The sequence below is a fragment of the Chlamydotis macqueenii genome, chromosome 1 (genome assembly GCF_036417535.1).
Source record: "Chlamydotis macqueenii isolate bChlMac1 chromosome 1, bChlMac1.mat, whole genome shotgun sequence".
Classification (NCBI taxonomy): Eukaryota; Metazoa; Chordata; class Aves; order Otidiformes; family Otididae; genus Chlamydotis; species Chlamydotis macqueenii.
The window spans coordinates 113,678,031-113,699,537 of record NC_141556.1 but is presented as its reverse complement, the minus strand read 5'-3'; the positions used below and the strand labels follow the sequence as shown (position 1 = coordinate 113,699,537).

The 21,507-nt window shown below is 46.1% G+C and overlaps 1 protein-coding gene across 1 annotated transcript; it reads left to right on the top strand.

The window, feature by feature from the left end:
• The first annotated feature begins 236 nt into the window (after positions 1-236).
• On the top strand, positions 237-8,111 carry ADAMTS1 (ADAM metallopeptidase with thrombospondin type 1 motif 1). The gene is made up of 9 exons (XM_086764221.1): positions 237-1,361; positions 1,732-2,078; positions 2,540-2,672; positions 3,094-3,261; positions 3,580-3,866; positions 4,106-4,292; positions 4,395-4,570; positions 5,447-5,622; positions 5,987-8,111. The coding sequence occupies exons 1-9, from the start codon at positions 815-817 to the stop codon at positions 6,726-6,728; spliced, it is 2,763 nt and encodes a 920-aa protein (XP_086620347.1). The 5' UTR covers positions 237-814; the 3' UTR covers positions 6,729-8,111.
• The last annotated feature ends 13,396 nt before the right edge of the window (positions 8,112-21,507 follow it).

The window sequence follows — 21,507 nt, the reverse complement described above, 5'->3', positions numbered from 1 at the left end:
GCCCGCCCCCCGCCCGACAGCCGACGGCCGACCCCGCGCTCTGCCCGCCGCGCCCCGTCCCGCCCCGTCGGGGGCGGAGGGGGAGGGGGGGGGTTGGGGGTAGGCGGGGGCCGCCCGCGGCCGCGTTACGCACGCAGTGAGCTCAGCGGCCCCGCGGTCGAGGGGCGGCGCGGCGGGGGGCGGCGGGACGGGCGAACCCCATAAAGGGCGGCAGCAACCGGCCCGACCGCCGCACTCACCCCGCACGGCGGAGGCGCTCGGATCGCGGCGGAGGGGTCCCGGCCGGCCCGGTGCCGTCGCTGCTGCTGCTGCTGGCGGCGGCGTTCACTCCGTTTTCTGCTCCGCTCTGCAAGGACGGGAGGCTGCTCGGCGCTCGCCGCCCCGCGGGGCCGTGGAAGTGCAGGCGGGACCGTCCCGGGGCTACCGGAGACTTGCCGGAGCTTCCTCCCCGACCGCGGCTGCTGGGGAGAGCTGAGGAGGCGGCGGCGGGAAGGAGAAACGGCCGCGAGAGAAAGGGGACGGACAGACGGACAGAGGGGAACGGCTGCTCCCCTGGCAGACCCTCGCTCCCCGCCGCCACCGCCGCGCCCCGGCCATGGGGAAGCCGATGCCGCCTCTGCAGTGACTGCGGGACCCGGCGCCCTCCCCGCCGCTCCGCTGGCAGAGAGAAACTGAGAGACCCCCAAAACCTGAAAGCAAAACAATTTAAAAAAAAATAATAATATATATAAAAACAAATAAAGAGAGCGAAAGGGCGCCGTCAAGCCAGCGGCCGCAGCAGCCAGCCTCCCCCGCCCCGAGCTCGGCGGCCGCCATGAGGAGCGGGGGGCGCCTGCCGGTGCCGGTGGTGGCGGCGATGCTGGCGGCGGTGCTGGGGCCGTGCAGCGGCGGGGGCCCGGCCCCGGCCGAGCGGCGGGCGCTGGTGGTGCCGCGGCGCCTGGGCGCTGCCGGCGGCCGGGAGCGCTTCCGCCTGGAGGCCTTCGGGGAGCGGCTGACGCTGGAGCTGGAGCCCGACAGCAGCTTCCTGGCCCCGGACTTCACCCTGCAGTACCTGGGCGGGCCGCCCCCGCCGCCGCCGGAGGAAGAGGAGGAGGACCTCTCCCGCTGCTTCTACTCCGGCACCGTCAACCGGGACCCCAGCTCCGCCGCCGCCCTCAGCCTCTGCGCCGGGATGCGCGGCGCCTTCTCCTTGCGGGGCCGCCAGTACCTCATCCAGCCGGCACCCGGTACCGCGCACCGCGGCGGAGCCCACCTCCTCCGCCTCCGCGGGACTCCCCGGGCCGCCCCCGGCGCCCGCTGCGCCGTGGCCGAGGTGGAGGCGGAGCCGGCGGGACCAGACCCCGACCCCGCCGAGCACCCAGGTACCGTCGGGGCGCCGCGCCGCCCTCTGCGGGGACGGGGAGGGGAGGAACGGGGGAATGATCTACCGCGCCCGCCTGCGCCCCCGAGCGGTGCTTCCCTCTCACGCCCGCCCCGAGGGGCAGAGCGGGGCTGGCTCCCAGCCGGGTGCAGGTCCGGGTATCGCCCCTCCGCCCGGCGGCGGTCTAGCAGGGTCGTTCAGCCGAGGCTGCCGAAGTTTGGGGGTGGGAACCCAGCGTGGGGCACATCCCTGAGGTGCAAATCTTGAATATCGTTGGCTTTGGGGTTCCTTACGATGATCTCTCGTAGCAGTGTTTGTCTGTTCTGCTCACCTGCGCTTTCCCTCCCTCTCCCTCTCCTTTTTTAATGTAGAAACGAGAAGCAAAAGGAAGAAGAGGTTCGTGTCCAGCCCCCGCTACGTGGAGACCATGCTGGTAGCCGACCAGTCCATGGCCGAGTTCCATGGCAGCGGGCTGAAGCACTATCTCCTGACACTGCTCTCAGTGGCCGCCAAGCTGTACAAGCACCCCAGCATCCGCAACTCCATCAGCCTCGTGGTGGTGAAAATCATGGTCATTTACGAGGAGCGGAAGGGACCCGATATCTCTTCCAACGCCGCCCTGACCTTGAGAAACTTCTGCAGCTGGCAGAAGCAGCACAACCCGCCCAGCGACCGGCACGCCGAGCACTACGACACAGCAATCCTCTTCACCAGGCAGGTGAGGGACGCGGAGGTCGAATCCATCCCCACACCCCTTGCTCCCTACCCCCCAAAGCTCCCTCTGCCAGGAGGCCCCTGAAAAAGCGTTCAGAGGCAGTCTTGTGTCATCACAGCTCCAGCAAAGTAGGCTGAAAATGCAATGAACTGCTGCTTATTTAGTCATTTATATTGCTGTTTGTGCCATCTCAGGTGAAACTCGCAGTATGTGCAACGTATTGCTGCCTCGTGTATTTTTAGCAGATTCAGTATGGAAATTACGCATTTTATTTCTACGTCTAACCCTTGTGTATGTTCCAAAGACAGATTTTTGCCATCATACCCATTGAAGTGCTGAATATTTATGCTCTTTCCATAAGTAAAGGCAAACTGCCAGGGCTGGATGTTTCTTGCCAAGGTTAAGTCTCTGATCTGATTAATAATGAAACTGCCCTTTTTTTTTTTTTTTTTTTTTTTTAACAGGACCTCTGCGGTGCCAAGACATGTGATACTCTTGGGATGGCTGATGTGGGAACAGTTTGTGATCTAAACCGCAGTTGCTCTATCATAGAAGACGATGGCTTGCAGGCTGCCTTTACAACGGCCCACGAACTAGGTACTTGAAACTTTAAAAGGCAATTTCATGTGATTAACTGAAGCCAGCTCGATGGCGTAAAGCAAAGAGCTGCCCAGCCCGCACTCTGGGCTTGCCCTGCAGGGCACAGAGCACCCTGCGCTCCCCAGCGCAGTCGGGAGGAGACAAAGCTTTGCCTTGTAGCAGAGTTGAACCATAGAAAGCAAATCCTGTCTGCACGGCATTGTCTGCACGAGCTGCGCATTTGACTGGTTGCAGAGAAAAACATGCGAGGGGAGTGAAGATACAGCGTCATCTGCTTACAGTTTGGCAGAATTCAGATTCCGGTTATTATTCAAAGACCAGACTGTGAGCAGCTATAGAGTAATATTTAAAATAGTATTGGTAATGCATAGGACAGATTTCCTAAAATCACTCCTTCCTTCTTTTTTTTTTTTTTAAGGCCACGTGTTTAACATGCCTCATGACGATGCAAAGCAGTGTGCTGGTATTAATGGAATAAGCCGGGATTTCCACATGATGGCATCTATGCTTTCCAATCTGGATCGCAGCCAGCCTTGGTCTCCATGTAGTGCCTACATGATTACAACATTTTTGGATAACGGTCATGGTAAGATTATTAAGCTTTCCATTCATGTGGCATTTAAGCTCTTGTGCTTTACTGCTTTGCTCTTTTTTTTTTCTTTCTTTCTTTTTCCTTTTTCTTAACAGAGTGCTTTCTGCCACAGTACTGTGTTAACCTTTTATGTGCTGCCAACAAATTTAGAAGACCCTTAGTTTTACAAAAACGGTGGCACAAATTGGCTTGAAGACTTGTGTTGCAAAGCAAATGCAGTTCCAGAGGTGGAAGTACATTTTCCTCTGTTGAAACCAAACTCACTGACAGCATCGTCTGCTTTTTTTTTCTCTTTTTTTGGTTCCTTTTCAGGTGAGTGTTTGTTGGACAAGCCCCACAAACCAATCCAGCTTCCTTCTGACTTGCCTGGCACGTTGTACGATGCCAACAGACAGTGCCAGTTTACGTTTGGAGATGAGTCCAAGCACTGCCCTGATGCAGCCAGTACGTGTACGACGCTGTGGTGTACTGGCACTTCTGGAGGACTGCTGGTGTGCCAAACCAAACACTTCCCTTGGGCAGACGGCACCAGTTGCGGAGAAGGGAAGTGGTGCATGAATGGGAAGTGTGTGAATAAAACTGAGAAGAAGCATTATGATGTAAGTATTAAAAAAGGAATCAGAATATGTCTTGGGTTGCAGAGTAGCACGGATAATGCTTCAGTGGGAGGAGTCACTTAAAAGGGCTTGAATCAATGGAGGCAGATAGCTAATAAAAGTTTGAGCTTCTTTTTAAAAGTGGCTTAGGTAAAAATGAGCATGATTGTGGTTTTTGTGGTTTGTTTTTGTTTTGCTTTTACTGTACTAACTTTTTGGTCTGCTTTTGCTTGTCATTCCAGACGCCGGTGCATGGGAGCTGGGGGTCCTGGGGAGCATGGGGAGAGTGCTCCCGGACCTGCGGCGGTGGAGTGCAGTATTCCTTCAGGGAATGCGACAACCCCATCCCGAGGAATGGGGGGAAGTACTGCGAAGGGAAGCGGGTGCAATACAGATCATGTAACATTGAGGACTGTCCGGATAATGATGGTAATCTTCTCCCCATTTTTAAGGCGGAGGAAGGGTATCTTGTGGAGGAAGAGCATGTACAGGAGATGATCTAACGTCCACCTGTCTTTCCTTGGCCTGCAGGCAAAACCTTTAGGGAGGAACAATGTGAGAAGCACAATGAGTTTTCCAAGTCTGCCTTTGGAAGTGGACCTGCAGTGGAGTGGACACCCAAATTTGCCGGTGTCTCTCCGAAAGACAGATGCAAGCTGGTCTGCCGAGCAAAAGGAACAGGATACTTCTTTGTTTTACAGCCAAAGGTATTTCAAAACTATACCTCTTCTATCTGATCAGGAATAGGATTTGTATTGCCGCTAACTCTTTATGTGAAGTTAAGGAGCGTAGAAATCCGAAATTAGGTCTTTCTCGTCTTTAAGCTAGACTCTTCCTTCTCCTCTTCCCACACGTGAAGTTTGATCGGTGCAAGCATGCCTTAAGTATTCTGGCACAGTCCTTCCAGTTATTTCACACATACCGCCTCCTCTACCTACTCCACCCTAGTTGCCTTTCCTCTCCTTCCACCAGTTTGATTACATTGAGATACGTTTGGAAAACGCTGGGAGTTCTTTGCCAAAACATTGGTGCTTTCTCATACTGGTTACTAATACGCTGACAGCTTAAAATAAACAAAAGGAAAAATGTTCATCTTGCATAGCTACTTGAACTCACTGTCATAAGACGTTGAGAGCCAATAACTACCAGGGTGATGACACAGATGTTTTTTGTAGAGCAGTGCTCCTAGAAATAAAGTATACGTTGAACACCAATTTAGTCGTGTACTTTGAGAACGTGACTACCTTCTAACAACGTTAGAAAGCAATGTTCTTTCTTTTTAGGAAATCAGTGAAAGAGTTCTGTGGGATTTTTTTTTAGGGCGTGGAGGTGTTAGTAAAAACTGAAAGCAGTTGTTTTCTCCTGTCACCATTGAATCATTTTTGCAAGTGAGATGAAGTGGCCCTACATACCTCCAACTATCTATGGGCTGCTTTGGTTTTTAGTTTCAAAAGCCCTGAAAATACTGGTGCTGCAGGTCTTCCACCTGTCCGTATTTTGCTTTTTGTGTGTGTCTGCATTATGCAATTTCAAAGCAATGTGCATCTTCTAATTAAATGCCCTTCTGCTTGTTTCCTGCAAAGGTTGTGGATGGTACCCCATGTAGCCCCGATTCCACCTCTGTCTGCGTCCAGGGACAGTGCGTAAAGGCGGGCTGCGACCGTATGATAGGATCCAATAAGAAGTTTGACAAATGTGGTATCTGCGGTGGCAATGGATCCACTTGCAAGAAGGTGTCTGGAACACTTGTTAGAGCAAAGTGAGTATATGACTGCTGCTTTTATTTTGTTCTGGTGAATATTTTGTGGGTGTAAGCTTTGGATTTCCAAGTCAGTGAGGTGTTGCTCCTTTGTTGTTGGAACCGAGATTTGATCTGTCAGAGCTGTCAGATAACTTACAGTGAGATCCCAGCGAAAGAAACCCCTTACACGTGGGCACGTTTCTGCCGTAGCAGTGAACGGGGATGTGACTTTGCAAATCCCTTAATCCATTAATTCGATTAGGTCGGCAGCTCATGAGCTTAAGGCTTTAGCTTCAAGTGAATTTCAGTCTTGTGTTGGGCAGCTTCTTGCCTTTCGCAGAGAAGAGCTGAGGACTCAGTCTTTCTCTTTTCTCTTGGGTAGACCTGGCTACCATGATGTCGTCACTATTCCAGCCGGGGCAACGAACATTGAGGTGAAGCAGCGAAACCACAGGGGTGCGAGACATGACGGCAGCTTCCTTGCCATCAAAGCTGCAGATGGCACGTATGTCCTGAATGGCGATTACACCCTGTCGACGCTGGAGCAGGACATCACGTACAAGGGCAGTGTGCTGAGGTACAGTGGCTCCTCCGCTGCACTGGAGAGGATCCGCAGTTTCAGCCCTTTGAAGGAGCCTTTAACCATCCAGGTCCTCACGGTGGGGGACCTGCCGCAACCCAAGATCAAGTTCACCTATTTCGTGAAGAAGCCCACGCAGTCTGGGTCAGAGAAGGCACCCATTAGAAAGAAAGAGTCCTTCAACGCCATCAGGGAGATCATCTCCTCCGAGTGGGTCATTGAGGAGTGGGGCGAGTGCTCCAAGTCGTGTGGCTCGGGCTGGCAGCGGCGGGCAGTGGAGTGCCGAGACCCGCGGGGCCGGCCGGCCGCCGACTGTGCCCAGGAACTGAAGCCCAGCGACGTCCGTCCTTGCGCTGATGTGCCCTGCCCACAGTGGCAGCTGGGGGACTGGTCACCCTGCTCTAAGACGTGCGGGAAAGGTTTCAAGAAGAGGTTGTTGAAATGTATTTCTTATGACAGCAGCGTGCTGCCACAAGAAAGCTGTGAGCCTTCCAAGAAACCGAAACACCTAATAGACTTCTGCAATGTTACGGACTGCAGTTAAATAGTATAAGTTGGGAAAGCTAAATTTTTTTCTATTATTTTATTTTTTTCCTTCAGAACAATGCACTGACAAAAAAGAGGGCTAGAGGCAGAGCATGTGTTTTTGCATACAAAATTCATGGTGAGGATCCGTTGAGGTGGGACAGTGCAAATAGCTTTATTTGGAGTTGCATCCTATAAATACCCTGCCAACTGAAAATTTGATAGGATAGCAGACCCATGCCACTCACTTGTCTTCAGCAGATAAGGCCCAAGGGCATTCTAATTGCCTTTTTTGAAGTCTGTTACAAATGAAAACAAAACATGAGCAGTGGCCAAAGCATGTTTAAGCAAACATTTTGGGGCTCAGTTATTTCTCCCTTTTTTTGGATTTATATTGTGGTACTGATCAAGTCCCCACATGTAGGGATGGGAAGGAAAGGGGAGTGGAAAAGATAGGTTAAAATAATTGGTCAGGGCTTACCTACCTCACGAAGGGCAAAAAAACAAGATTGGAAAAGGAGCTTTAACTATGTCATTCATGGCTGCTATTGTTTCAGAGAATAGTTTTATATAAAAATAAAGCCATATTCTCTACCTGTAAAGAGTAAGAAATACCAAGAACAGTCAGTCAGTCAACTCCACAAATAACTAGAATGTCATTTTTTTTTAAAGTATCTTGATGTCATCCCAATGTGCCTGTCCATTTCTCTAATCCACTCCGATGCCATTGTGGTGACTTATGTAATCCAGAGGCTAGGAAAAGTGGAAATCTTTATGGAGCAGGTAGCATCTCTGAGTAGTTGCTCTTTGTGCCTTCTCCATACCTTCCACTGGCTTTGCTGATTCGAGCTTGGTCCTACCACCCAGACTGATGGCGTTTGTGAACATTTGAGTCTCTCACATTCAAATCTTTCACCTTACCCTAGCCAATGGAAGTTCTTTGCATTTGAGTTAAAAAAAAAAAAAATCAAAGAAATCCCACTAAGAATGGGAACCTCTCCTATGTGGCCTCTGATGGGTTTGTAGTGCTCAAATCACTGTTAAGGCGGGCAGACAAAGCTGAAGGATAGCAGGTCCATCCACAGCAATACGCCAGCATTTGCATAATTAAAGTTTGTGCCAGTCTATAGACAATAAGAGAATATGGCTTTCCATAAGTATATAGTAAAATATATTACTATAGATTTTATATACTTTATAAGTATTTTATATTTCTCTCCCTTCTGCGAAGGGTTATAATTTGTAATAAATGCATATAATGAGCGTATTTATTTTTATACTTCTTGTCTAATGTGATCTTCTAAGTTATCGCTTTTTTAAAAGGACATATAACAAGGATAGAGTATTTATACAGTATAATATGTTACTAGAGGTAATAAATGAACCCTATAAATTTTGGAAATGGAGCGTCTTTATTTCACTGGAGTAAAACTAGTCCATCGAGCAGAAAGAGCTTGGAATCTAAGGCAATGTTACAAAAGAAGCTAGACCACATTTTTCAAAATGACTGGTAGCTTAGGCTACTAATTGACGGTGTTAGTGAAGGGGTTTGGAAAACTCTACCCATAATGTCATATACCACGTTAAAAGGGGTAATTTTGTATTTTATTACTTAACCACTAATAGGGTGCTCAGCACTGTTGTTTCATCTTTTAAAAAAAATGAAGTGCATCTAGGCTGATGCCACTGGTTTTAATAACTGCTTACAGAGAGAATATTGCTGTCAGCGGTGCTTGCAACCAACAAAATATGTACAAAAGTAGCAGTTTTACCTGCTCCACTTAACCTTACCCTACTGGGAAAGAAGCAGTCAAAATTGAAACCCATTAACTAGCAGTCAGAGGTTTCCCTCACGAATTTCTGGAGGGCCTCCTGATCATGCTTTTCTAATTAGAAGTACTGTATGAATGAGCTATTCCAACGCTGTTGGTAACACGTTTTGTAATGCTAAAACACATACTAAGCATCGAGAAACTGGTTTTTGCTCCCTCCTTTCTCATCTCATGACCACTGCAGTCGAGGGAAAATCTGTTGAACTCGGTAGGATTTTTGCCATGGAATTTGAGACATCAGTCAGTTATGAATACTTCTGGCTTTGTGTCATGTAAAAATCTATTAAAACTTCCTTTGCCAATGTTTGGACTCTGTCTTGCAGAAATCGTTCCCACTTTATTCCACGGATAAAATCCTGGCCCCTCTAAAGCACAGAAAAATTCTTTTCACGTCACACTTCATTGAATATTACTTTGTCTTTGACATGCAAAAATACTGGGGAATGTTTTACTTCAAACATCATTTAGGAGGGAGCCAATCACTTTCTGTTTTCATGACTACTTAAAAGTATTTGTAAATACAACAAATAATACTTTCTTTAATTGTATATATATGTATATACACGTATATTTTACTACAGGTTAAAATTAGGAATATGTACATTTTCAAGAGAAAAAAATACGCATTTTTACTTTCATATTCTGCTGTTATTCTTACTCCTTGTAGACTTCAAGGAGTCTATCCTAACACGTAGCTGTCAGTTGGTGTTGCCTGAAACACTCGCTGTTTAAGAGCCCAACCAGCTACAGTCCTGAAACTGCAAGACCTTGCCAGATCTACGGAATTGGTGGTGTCCTGTGACTTCGGGGTGATGGCGATTGCCCAAATTTACTCTCATCAAGCTGGAAGATATATTCAAGGCAAGGCTAAGCAAGCCCTGCGGAGCAAACAGCTTCTCCCAGACCTACTCGTATCAATTAGAGCAAGCCCAAGGCGCTGACATGCTCTCACTTCTTGCAGTAGCGCTTAAGGAGGCTCTTGGGAGAGAAAAACAGTGTTTCACAGGCACCGCCTTTCATGCTAAACGGAATTTGGATCCAATCCAATGCAGCAAATTCCCTCTTTTTTTAACAAAAAGTGCTGAAGTGTTCTGTATTTCCAAAATGATTCGGCCCGTGTTACCTAGGTTAGATCAGCTGGCCCAGGGTTAGCTGGAGCCAAGTGAGGAGTCACTGGGTGTGAGGGAAATCAAACACATTTGGTATTTTACAATAAGAAACAGCAATAGCAACAACTTTTTTTTTACATTCTTGCAAATGACTGCATAATAAAATGAGTGATGAACTAATAAAAAGTTATTATATAATGGCAGCCTATTTTCTATGGTAGTATTAATTTCTTTAGAGCATAAACATAGCAGCAGAAGGTCAACTCCTTTCCCATATTTGTAGCGCGGCTGAGCAAGACTGCATTTCCAAGTCGTGCTTTACTGACTACGTATTTTTCTTTGACTAGATCATGAATTCTCAGCAGTTGCATCTGTCATATGGCAGCATGGTTCATGGAATTAAATCCTGTTTTTATTAGGGCTGGGTAACAGAGAACGTGCTCCAAATAATGTATTAATGATGCAACGCAATCAAAGAACTGCTCCCTCCCAAAGTGCCCTGTAGTTACAAGAAGTCTGCTGCCCTGGTTGACCCATCAAGGGGAAACAACCAAAAACAGTGGAGCATCGTTTAGCTGTGTAGCAATTGAGATCGCAATTAAACACATCCCCTGCATGAAGAGGCTGGCAATTTATAGCTTTTATTACAAAGGGCTGGGTACTTAAGTGCTTTTTGTGCACATGGTCATTACTGTGAGCAGGAATCTCAACATTTTATTACTGACCCACACGACACACTCTAGGGAGCAGCAGTGGCGCAGAAGTTTGTGTTGGGGTGAGCGTGAAAGCTGGTGTTCTCTGCCAGCCCTGGGCAGCTCTCTGCCAGCCCGGGCTCTCTGCCAGCTTCTGTCTTTGGGCCAGGGCCAGGGCCAGTCCATCCACTGACACCCAGCTTCAGACCCCAGACTAAGACTGTTCCTTTCGACCAGGTTGTCTCAGCTGTCCGGCTTGATGGGTTGGGTGGGAGGTTCCCAGCACCCGGCGTTTCAGCTGAGGACAACCTCACTAGCTGGGAGCCAAATTTGTCTGGCTTCCTCCCAGGTTCAGAGAAGCCAGAGGCTATAGCTTCCTTAACGTTTTTGGTGTCATAAGATAAATGGGTTTAGCTGAGTAGTGTGGGCTTGGTAGGTGAAATCTGTATCTTCAAATATTTTTGGAAGTGTGGGGAGAGGCAGGTGTCTAAATGAATGAAATGTGTCTTCCTTACTCACCCTTGGTTTCATTGCTTTCAAGGCTGAGTGATCTTCCTGTTCTTGGGAAGGCTGAAGTCTCTCTATCGGCAGAGTGGGGCAAATGAAAGCAGCGTAGTGAGTAGTTCTTTGCTGTTTCAGGCATCATGAGACTGAGGAAAAACTCTTCCCAGCCTCTCAGTGGCCTTAAAAAGCTGGGCATTGGGACAGAAGCTCAGACTGAGGGCTAGGTCTCCAGGACCTAAACTTCAAACTCCACCATCTAAGTTAGAAGATAACTGTGGGTTCCAAGAGGGAAATAGTTGTGCTGGGGAACTACCTTCCAGGCTGACTAGATGTAAAATTGTGGTCTCTAGGCTGAGTAAGCACTGCAAATGGTGCTACTAGAAAATCTGAAGTAGCTGATTTCCTGTGGCGCTGTTGAAATCAGAAGTAATATGATTTATTGCTTGAAACTGTATTAACAGTAAATACAGGGAAAACCCCAGTATGTGATAGGGCTCTTAAGCTGCTGTGTTCCCCCCTTTAGTCCAATTGGTGTTGTAAAACCAGGAGATTTTGGTGTTGCCCAAATAAGTATTTTGCCACTGATTGTAATACACGGGGTTTCAAAGCAGAGCAAAGTTGGTTGCTGCTGCAGAAGTTGGTTCTATGTGAGATTTCAGAGTAAAGAAATAATTGCATACATGCAGTATGGAAAAATCCCAAAATTATCTAGAGCTGCTATATACTTTAGCAGCTGATACCTGCATTTCAGAGCTGTCAGTTGCCTGAGTATATTCAGAGCTGTAATTTTAATATCGGGACATTGAGTTAGAGCATAAAGCCTCCCCTCAGAGTTATGTATGTGAACAACACTCTGATTTGCCAGGTACTAGCAAAGCTGGCATTTCACCTTCTGAAATGCAACTCCATGTAGCTTGTAATGTGCTTCCTCCATTTGTAGTTTTGCAACAGCTTTCATTCAAATCAACATCTCTAAGCACTGTTTATGTTCCAGTGGAGGTCTGGCAGACCTTGTGCAGAAAAACAAGACCTTTGCTTTTATCATTGTCACATCGCAAGCAGGTAAGCAGATGCAAAGTAAAGTGTTTTGTTGAGTACTGTAGGACAAATAGGTGATGTGGTCTAGATGACGGAAAAATTTTATACAAAACATCTTAACCCACTAGCTAGGTTAGGGAATGGAGAAGAAAAATCTTGTATAGAAATTCAGAAAGGCAGCTTCAGAATAATAGCCCAGACTCCTCAGCAAACACTCCCACCGTAATGTCTGGCTTCTGCTCATCAGCTGGCTACGAAATTGCTCGCAGAGCTTTGCTTCACCAGCCCAACGTTATTCTGGGCCCCATACCTGGGATGGCTTTTCATCCTGCAAGCACGCCTACCAACCACCATTTGGAGCAAAGATCAAATCCTGGGTGATACGGTCACAACTGCTTAGTCCTCAAGGCAAAGAGGGTATAATTAGCTGAAAAGTTTTCCCTAGCAAAGGTCACCCTAACATAACAAACTGATCACCCACTCCCACACCCCCCCGCAGAACACAGGCGAATCCCCAGGACGTGTCTAGGCTGCAACCGGAGTGTAAGTAAGCATTCAGCAATACCCTCTATTTTGCATAAACGTTTGCATTTTGCCCCATTTTGCATAAACAGAGTGAGCTGTTGCAACATGCGGAGGCAGAAAAAGAGCAGGCCAGGAGATTGTCCCCTGTCCTGGCAGTGCCCGCTTTAGAGCCCTCCCATGGCAGTACCAAACCTCGACGCTTTCCTACAAACATGCATTCGTGTTGGATATTCCCCTCAAAACGCAAACCAACCTGTATCATCAGAAGAGAAGTCAAAACACAGTTATCAGGGTCACGACAAGTGGTGCTGTAAATGTGGTGTTTTAATAAATGCCTGTGCTCGCGGTGCCTGGGGCAGGCTGATTATTGCTGGAGATGAAAGTAGCGCTGTTTGGACTTGCAGATCTATTTTATGGTACCTGACAGTGTCAAAGGGTCTTGTGCAAAGGAGATTTAATGTTGGGCAATGGAAGTAGAGTTCCATACAGTACCTTTGCCTGTAAGCTGGCTACACGTGCTCGATAGCTTCAATGTGATAAAGGACGATCTTTGTCATATTGCAGCCTAGCTATGACCATAAGCAACAAGATCCCAGATGCCTGGCCAATATTTAAATTTCAGCATCCCAAATCTAAGTTGAATCAGTGCAAAATCTTCCATCCTTAGCATACTGTACTTTTGCATGGGAATGCTACAAAACTAATTGGAATTTCTACAAGCTCATGATTCTTCCCAGATATTCCATTTGAAAATTAATATTTCCTCCAATATTAGTTGCACTCCACTATAATGTATTTTCCTACGAGCACAAAACTGGAGCTGGTTGTTCCAATATAGTGGGAACAATCAGAGCTAAGGAAACAGGGAAGTCATATGGTAGAGATTATCATCAGGCAAGCTGAAAGCAGTGGCCATTTTAATTGTGCACCAATATATTTTTCAGCATAACTGAGACAATATGCCTGTCTTCTTCCAAACAAGTTAAATATATACTGCCATTCTGTAAGATTTTCACATACAAAACTGGAGATGAAATTAGGGGTAAGAAAACAACTGAGATTCAGCTACTTGGACTTAAAAATTCTCTGTCAAGCAACATGTGTTAATAGGAAATATTTTCTAAGTTTTTATTCTAATTAAAAACAAATGCCATCAAAAATTATGAAGCTTTAAAACAATTCACTTCTGTTTTTCTTATTTTATTTGCTTCAATTTTCTGACAGTCAGACTGGCAAAAAAAAAAAAAAGAATACTGTGATATCAAGAAAGAGATGCTCAAGATCAAGAAAGATGCTCAAAGAAAGACATACACTGAAGGCACAGCTGAGCACCAAAAAGTGGGTCATTCTGCAATTTCTGGCAGCTGGGCAGCGGCTAAAGCTGACAGCACCAGGGTGTCGTTTACATTAGGAATGGCTTCAAAGTTCCAGAGATATTGACCACATCCTACTAAAGCCTGTACTTCTTGTTTCTCACACACAGGATACACTTTTGCCTACCAAGAGCTTTGAATAATTAACTTAAGCAGCAAAAACATGAAGGAATCTTTAAACAGAGTCACAAAGCTGGCCACTGTAGCTACTTTAATAAAAGAAAGCTGGCTTGTGGGGACAGCTCTTTTGTTTAATCTGAATCAATTACATGTCGAATTAACTCCAGAGGCCAAATTTTGATTACAAGTTTTTCATGGAGATAAAACTGTGTGATGCAAAGAGGGAAAGGGAAAGGAAGAAGGGAAAGGGGGAAGGTGTGGGAAGGGAAGGTGCGGGAAGGGAAGGGAAGGTGCGGGCAGGGAAGGGAAGGTGCAGGAAGGGAAGGTGCAGGAAGGGAAGGTGCAGGAAGGGAAGGGAAGGGAAGGTGCAGGAAGGGAAGGTGCAGGAAGGTGCAGGAAGGTGCAGGAAGGTGCAGGAAGGTGCAGGAAGGGAAGGGAAGGGAAGGGAAGGTGCAGGAAGGGAAGGGAAGGGAAGGGAAGGGAAGGGAAGGGAAGGGAAGGGAAGGGAAGGGAAGGGAAGGGAAGGGAAGGGAAGGGAAGGGAAGGGGAAAGGGAACGACTCTTCTGGAATTGTTAATTCTGGAAACTTTTGAAACATAAGTCGGAAATTAGATTTAGATCTAATCTGGGCCAATTTAGAACTGAATTAAGTGCAATGTAATGTCCATCTCCTTTTTCTCTCCCAGTGAACCAATACACACATTTGGGGATATGCTAAAAAAGCGTGGACTGATGTTTTCCATTCCTCATTATCCTCCTGCTCGAACAAGTGCAGAGCACAACACGGAAGCACTAGAGGGACTCAGCTGCCTTTGATGAATAATTAAAAAAAAAAGGTTAAAAAACCCCTCTGCACATTTCCTCTTGATTCGTTTAATTAATAGTTTTATTTATTTGCACTTTTAAAGGAATAATAGTCAATGTCAGAAAGGAGAGCCCCCAGAGTGACATCTGAATTCAGCTCCAGCTGGAGCGGATCCAAGGGGACACTAAACAGCTGCCTGGCAGACAAGAAGGTTGGAGGCATTAAAGAATATAAATGTAAAAATCCTGCATAAAATAATTTTGAATCTGATATAAGCTAGCAAAAAGCCAGGCAATTCAGAGCTAATGCTTCCATTTGCATAGGGACAAAAATTTGTAGAAGCTTGTTTCCAAAGCTCCATCTGAAGGAATGGATATTACCCACATAAGGACACTGCTTGGGTAAGGCTAAGTCATATACTTACCACTTTATTCCAGGTTTTAAATTAGATTCCTCTTGGTCTGACTTTAAAAATCAGTAGATTGATATTACTTAAGTCTGTGCCGCAGATGTTCTCAGCCCTGCATGACAGCTTTGACTGCAAGGAATGAATGAAAGAGCTCCTGCCTTTGGGGTGTAGCTCAGAGGAGGAGGAGGCAGATACTGACACCCTCCTGCTGAAGACACCCCGTGGTGCTGGGAGGGCCGGAGGGGATCTTTGCAGCTGGACTCTCCTCCTGGGAGATGGGCTCTTGAGAGTTTCTGGATGAGAGTTCATGGATGACACTGACAGAATATTTGTTGGGAATTTGACGGGTATGTGAGTGCTTGAAACAGTCTCTGGGTTGCTTACAGCAGTATGGAAATTTCACTTTCACTGAGAGGGTCATGTAAAGTCTTGAAGGAGAAGATGAAGATATTGACAACATCAACTAAGTAATTTAAAGTAAGCTAGTGAAATCACCTTGGTGCCAGAAGTGCTTTGGGGTTTTGCAAAGCAGCCTCTCTAGCCAGGTTCCCCTTCCCCAACTGCAGGTACTGGCATTTCCCATCTGCTCCAGGGCCACTGCTGAGCTGAAGACTGATCAAAACCCACTCCAGCGTGGGGCCAAGCACAACTGTACACAGCCTGCAGCCAGAGTGAACCTGATCTGAGCTCAGAGCTACCAAAATAACTTGTGTGTTTGGCATCATTGATTCTACACGTCACTTTTTTCTCTCAAGACGTGTTCTTGCTGGTAGCATGCAAATTATTTGTTCAAAAACCAGAAAATAAAGCCAGGGTTGAACACATCCCTAAAGATACCAGGAGAGGGCTTCCCCTTGGAAATGGTTGATCAGATGACCGTTTGCAGACTACCTAATGTGCAGCAACAAAGCTGCCTGTAAGGATGAATAGGACATAACTTCCAAGAATAGAGATAGCAGGTCCCAGTCACACAGCTCAAACAGCTTTGCAGTGGCAACACTACAAAGGACCTCATTAAATCAGAAAGGGACAAAAATCGAGTTTATTGTCTCCAGCAGAGACTTGGTTTAGTGACTTGGCTTGAAGAGGAACAATGTGTCAGAGAACAGAAAAATACAATTTCATAAAGTTACTGTACCTGTTGTCCAGATCTTTTCATCTGGCAGTTCTAGGGGAGAAGCACTTTTCTTTTTTATGTCATTGACAATGGAGGGTCCTTTGACAGAACAGGGTTGAAGAGTGAGATCTGACCTGGTATTATCCAGACAGCCCCAACTCTGCATCCATGAACATCTGGCCTGTTGTGGAGCAGTACTGGGAGTTATGTAGGGGAAAATGAGAAGATGGTGGATTTTTTCAGTGTCAGGAAAATGGATCCTACAGTTTGCATTCGATTTTAGTTGGATGCCAGGAAAGTGCGTCAAAGAATGGAAATTATTTGCTACTCAAGACCTGAACTACTAGAAGATAAGTGTTTGGCACATACATTTTCATGACTCTAGAGGATAATTTTTAACCTACAGGCACACTGCTTAGCTACTCTTCACCACAATTCACATGGGCATGGGTTTTTCCATCTACCTGAGTATCTGACATCCTGAATGTCAAGTGGCCTAAATATACTTCATGTTATCCTTCAGTGGAGCCAGATGTATATTGTAGCCAGCCAGTTCTCTTCTTGCTTCAGGTCTGCCTACATGTCTGACTGGTGAGAGCTTGTTTGCTTTTGCTGGGGTCTGTTTGATAGACTCACGCAAGACCTGCCTAAGTAAGGTTTGCTCTTAAAAGCATTGCTGGCATACTAATGTCACTGGAGAACATGGAAAAGAAAAACACAACCCAATTTGTTATAGCTGTAACAGCAAAAAAATCCTAATGAAGATGCATTTATACTGGCCTAAGTCCTTTATTCTATTCTGAGAACTGATCTAAGCTACACCAACAAGGAAATTTCATTCACCGATCTAAATTAGGTTTGCACTTTCACATGTACAGAAATAGCTCCACTGGTTAAAGCCATGTTGGCAAATCCAGTTACATACAGACAAGCATTAAATAGCTTCCCCTGTCTTGAGTGTCTTAGGAAATCAGCCTCCCTCTCCCCCTTGGTTTTCATGTCGAGTGGGAGGAAAAGGAGGCACCAACTCTGTTCTCTCTACTGCCTTTCCTTGCCACTCAGAGGTGCAGGAGATCACCAGGCCAGTGCTCCTGCTTTTTTCCCTCACTTCAAAGTACAACGTGGAGGGGTTGCGAAGGAGGTTGGGTGTCACACATCTCTTACATGTCCCTGTGCCCCTGCTAGTTATCCATTACTTTTAAATATTTGGGCCATCAGAAATCTGTGAGAGATTTAAAAATATTTCAGGAACAGGGTTGCATACCAGGTTTGCTGATGCCTCCACCAAAATCATCTTAATGGACATAGCTTTACACAAATAAGCATCCAGTAGCAGGGAGAGTAAAAAATCTAATCTCATTTGCCATTTCATCTGGCTGAAGATAATAAATCCCACCCCATACGCTTCTCAGCAGGGTCTGTGATAGAAAAGCTGACAAACTCTCAGAAAATAAAGCACAGTTAGCAGTGCTTTAAAATCTAAGAATGGCTGCATTATTTTTGGAAACAATAAATGCTATTTTTAAGCAATTTAATATTACAATCCTTTGAAATCCAAATGCAAAGGCGGTGTCATACAGAAGCGACAGTTACAGCAGTCTTGTTTAAGCTTAAATTTAATATCAAATAGTCATTACAGGCAAGCTTTGTTCCCTAGCAATAAGATGTCTGCACATTACAGATGCACGACTTCTTCAAAGAACTGCCAGATTATGGGATTACTCTAAGGAAAATTTCGCAACGGCGTTTGATTCCTTCCTGATTAAGTGATTTTCCACAACACTTTGCTCTTATAGCATACTGGCAGGTGAAGAGAGACTGGAGAGTGAAATGCATTTGCTAGTACTACATAGGAACGACAAACGCAAACTTCAGTGTCTTGATAGGAGCTCGGCCCTATGGATATGCTTAATAACAGTAAAGCCACGTGAGGTCAATGCGATTCCCTTTATAAGGTAAGATCAGTCCATTCCTCTTAGCAAAGTCACAGCAGAGATGTTTGGACCCAGAACCATTAAAGTCACAATTATGACTGGAAACACTTATCAAGTAGTGTTTGAAATACTCCAGGTTCTCCAACCTGTCCAAACTGCATGCAGAGCAAGGATGGCACAGCTGCAGGGAAAGAGAAGGAAAATGCAGAGCTATTGTGCTTTCCTCCCTCACAGGCAAACGGAGGCAAGTGGCCAGGCAACCCCTGCTCTGAGAGAGCTGCAAGGGACCCAGTGGCTGTTTGGGTGAACTTCCTCCATGCCAGGGACATGGAGCAGCTTTGCTGAGAAGCTGCTGCAGGTCACCTGATGGTAGGAAGTCCTTGGGATGGGGAATAAGGAGATCCATCAGCTTCACAGACTCCTTATCCTGCTGAAAGAAGGGAAGCAATGGCAGCAGGACTCAGCATTTGGCTCCTTTATTAGCTTTAATGGTTTATAGTATTTAATCATGGGCTATCTCAGCTGAGCAAGACTGCAAACTCAGGTAAGGCTGTTTGATTTAGAACATCTTCTTGTGGGCGGCTCTGACAAGAGAGACACACAGGTGAGAGGGGTGGTCTCCAAAGAAGCACTGACATTAGCACTGACATTTTCTTTGCAGTAAGCATGGCTCAGAGCCTTTTTTCCTCCCGTTTCACAAACCAAAAGGCTGTTCCCAAGGTAGTTCCACTGCTTTGGAGAGATGATTGTGCCCTCTTCCCCAACTAGCAGTGTGCCAGGAAAGCCGTGCACACGAGCGAGGGTCGGGTGTCCCAGGCCAGGAGGTTGCCTGCACCTTCCGTGCTCCATCCATGCTGATTAACGGGACCCAGGTGGCAGATGTAAGAAATATGTCCTGGAAGAAAAGGCTGAGTGGGAAATGTTGGCTGCAACCTTGAATTAGCAGCAGCTGGTTGGATCTGGGGCCAAGGCTTTCTCTTCCTCTCCCTGTAAAATGCTTTGTCCTATAGTGCTACAATAATACAGATAATTACAGGCCAACGTTTGCTGTAAGTGACGGAGGTTAAGATGTATTGTGATGCAGTCTTTAATTACTAAATTTCCTGTCTTTTGGGTACTTGTCTTTACAGCCTGTGTGCTCTTTTATGTGTGCAATAAGTGGTGAAATGATGCTGTTGGTGAGTTTAAGATTGAGAGGTAGAGTGTTATTTTAAGTGGCTTTATCAGAAACAACTATTTTTGAGAACGGGAAGCTTTCCTTTTTTTTTTTGTTTGAAATGTAAATATTGTGCAATGGTGTATGTGTTGCAAATGTTAGAAAGGAATTCTGAAAAGCTATTAGCAGGTGCTAAGAGAAACGCAGAGTAGCCTATTTGTAATGACTGGAGTAAAGATAATTTATCCCTTGTTGTTTATATTAATCTATAACATTTTTTATCTCAGTAGTTGCACTAATAAGCAAACATCTTATTTTTATTGTTTTTAATTTAAAATGGGAGAAGATTTTTTTTTTTTTTATTTGCCAAGGGCTGAGTAGGTCTTTCAAATGTGATGGGCTTTACAATAACAAATGTCCTTGTGTTATTCAAGCACAACAGCAGAGCTTGAAATCCTATATCTGCATGTTGTACAATAAGCAGCTATAGTATCTGGGCCATATGGCCTTCTCTTTCTCCTCCATTCTCTTTCTGCATTGAAAAGCTTGCTTTCTTTTTATCTTTGGGTTGGTTTTTTTTTCCCCATCCATAAAATGTGCACTTTTCTTGGGCAGACAAAGTGCTAAAATAAAAGGAGAGACAGCAAGTTAATTTATAGGGTGAGATAATGTGATGTCTGTTTTGAAGCAAAATTCAAACTCCCTGCTGAAATTAAGGATGAGTTTCACTTCAAAATCAATGAGATACTGTTAGTTCCCACAGCTCCCTGGAAGAATTAAGCTTTCAATTTTTTCTTTGCATCTTGACCAATACTGCCTCATACCCTCCACTTTCTGTAGCTCTGTAATTCTCCTCCTCCTCCAACATCTGCAATAAATGGTGGGAGAGGCTTTACCGCCTTGGCTCCCGACCCTCTCCCATGCCCAGTGGGTGACACAGGGACTTGGAGACGCGGCTGGCAGGATGCTCAGGGAGGGCACTGCTGGTTTTCATGCACTCTGCTGGTCACAGCCCCCTTGACCCCAGCCTGGGGAGGGACGGACAGTCACCATGTTGGTGTGGGGCTGGCATCTTGGAGGGGCCTCTGCTACCCAGTGGGCAGAGGCCTCCGGTGCTTTCCAGTCCCGTTGATCCGATGTGAGGGTCAGGCACAGCAACATGTTGGGTGGGCTGGAGCTGGTCGAGTTGCCTCTTCCCTGCCTAAGAGCACCTTCTGCTTTCACTTCATGTCTGCTGTGGGGTAATCTCTCTCTGCCCTCGTCATGTCTCTTTGGCTTCCCCTAACCAAAGAGGGCAGGCTGCCTAGTTTGCTAGAACTCTGTAGGGTCAGGAAAGACAACATCAACCAGGTAAACAGAGACATGGGTAAACAGAACCCAAACGGGCAATGCTCGCTACTGGATGCTCTCAACATCAGTCAAGCCAGGGTAGATCTTCCTTTGCATCCACAGGCTCATGTGCTTTATCTCTTACTTAAGCAGCCCCAGAGAAAGCAGTGACCATGAAACAGAGCCTGTGCAGAAATGCTGAGGGCTGTTGGCCGCAGGTGATGTGTTTGGTAGCTTGTGGCAGCCCGGCAAGGGTGGCTGAGGAGGCAGGAGGCCATGTCTCCTCGAGAAGATGGGCTCTTGGCCACAGAAGCAGAGTGGGACCCAGCTGCATAGCTGTGAGACATTTTCATTGTGCTCAGGTATTTATCTCCTGCAAAGTGTTTACATGAAGTAACACAACATCCAAGTCCTTATTTGCAGAGATCAAGCCACTAGGATAGAGGAAGCACCAAAAGGAGTATCATTCTGCTCTTTCTGCGTGGAGAGAAAGGCAAGTGGTAAACTCTCTTTCAGGAAGGGAGGAAAATTGCACAGATGGTATCTAACGATTCTGTTCCTAAGCAGAAAACACATTTAAGTAATAACACAAATTAATGAACCCCAAATAATCAGTTACCTGTCTCTAAATTTCCTAGGCAAACAGCTCTACTTAGAAGCACTGAGAGGAGAGATATTTCTTTCTTCTTTTTTTTTCTCTTTTTGGAGGAGTGGGGTCAATGGATGGACATGAAGAACTTTTTTTTTCTTTTTCCTGGAGAAAGATATTAAGGTTGTTTAAAATATATATATATATATATATCTGTTGGACAGAAATTTGCACAAATGCTCCCAAGCAGGATGTGAGGCCTGCAA

Coding starts and splice junctions, on each gene's coding strand:
- ADAMTS1 (XM_086764221.1), top strand. CDS start 815: ATGAGGAGCGGGGGGCGCCTGCCGGTGCCGGTGGTGGCGGCGATGCTG. Junction 1,362..1,731: donor CGACCCCGCCGAGCACCCAG/GTACCGTCGGGG, acceptor TTTTTAATGTAG/AAACGAGAAGCAAAAGGAAG. Junction 3,262..3,579: donor ATTTTTGGATAACGGTCATG/GTAAGATTATTA, acceptor GTTCCTTTTCAG/GTGAGTGTTTGTTGGACAAG.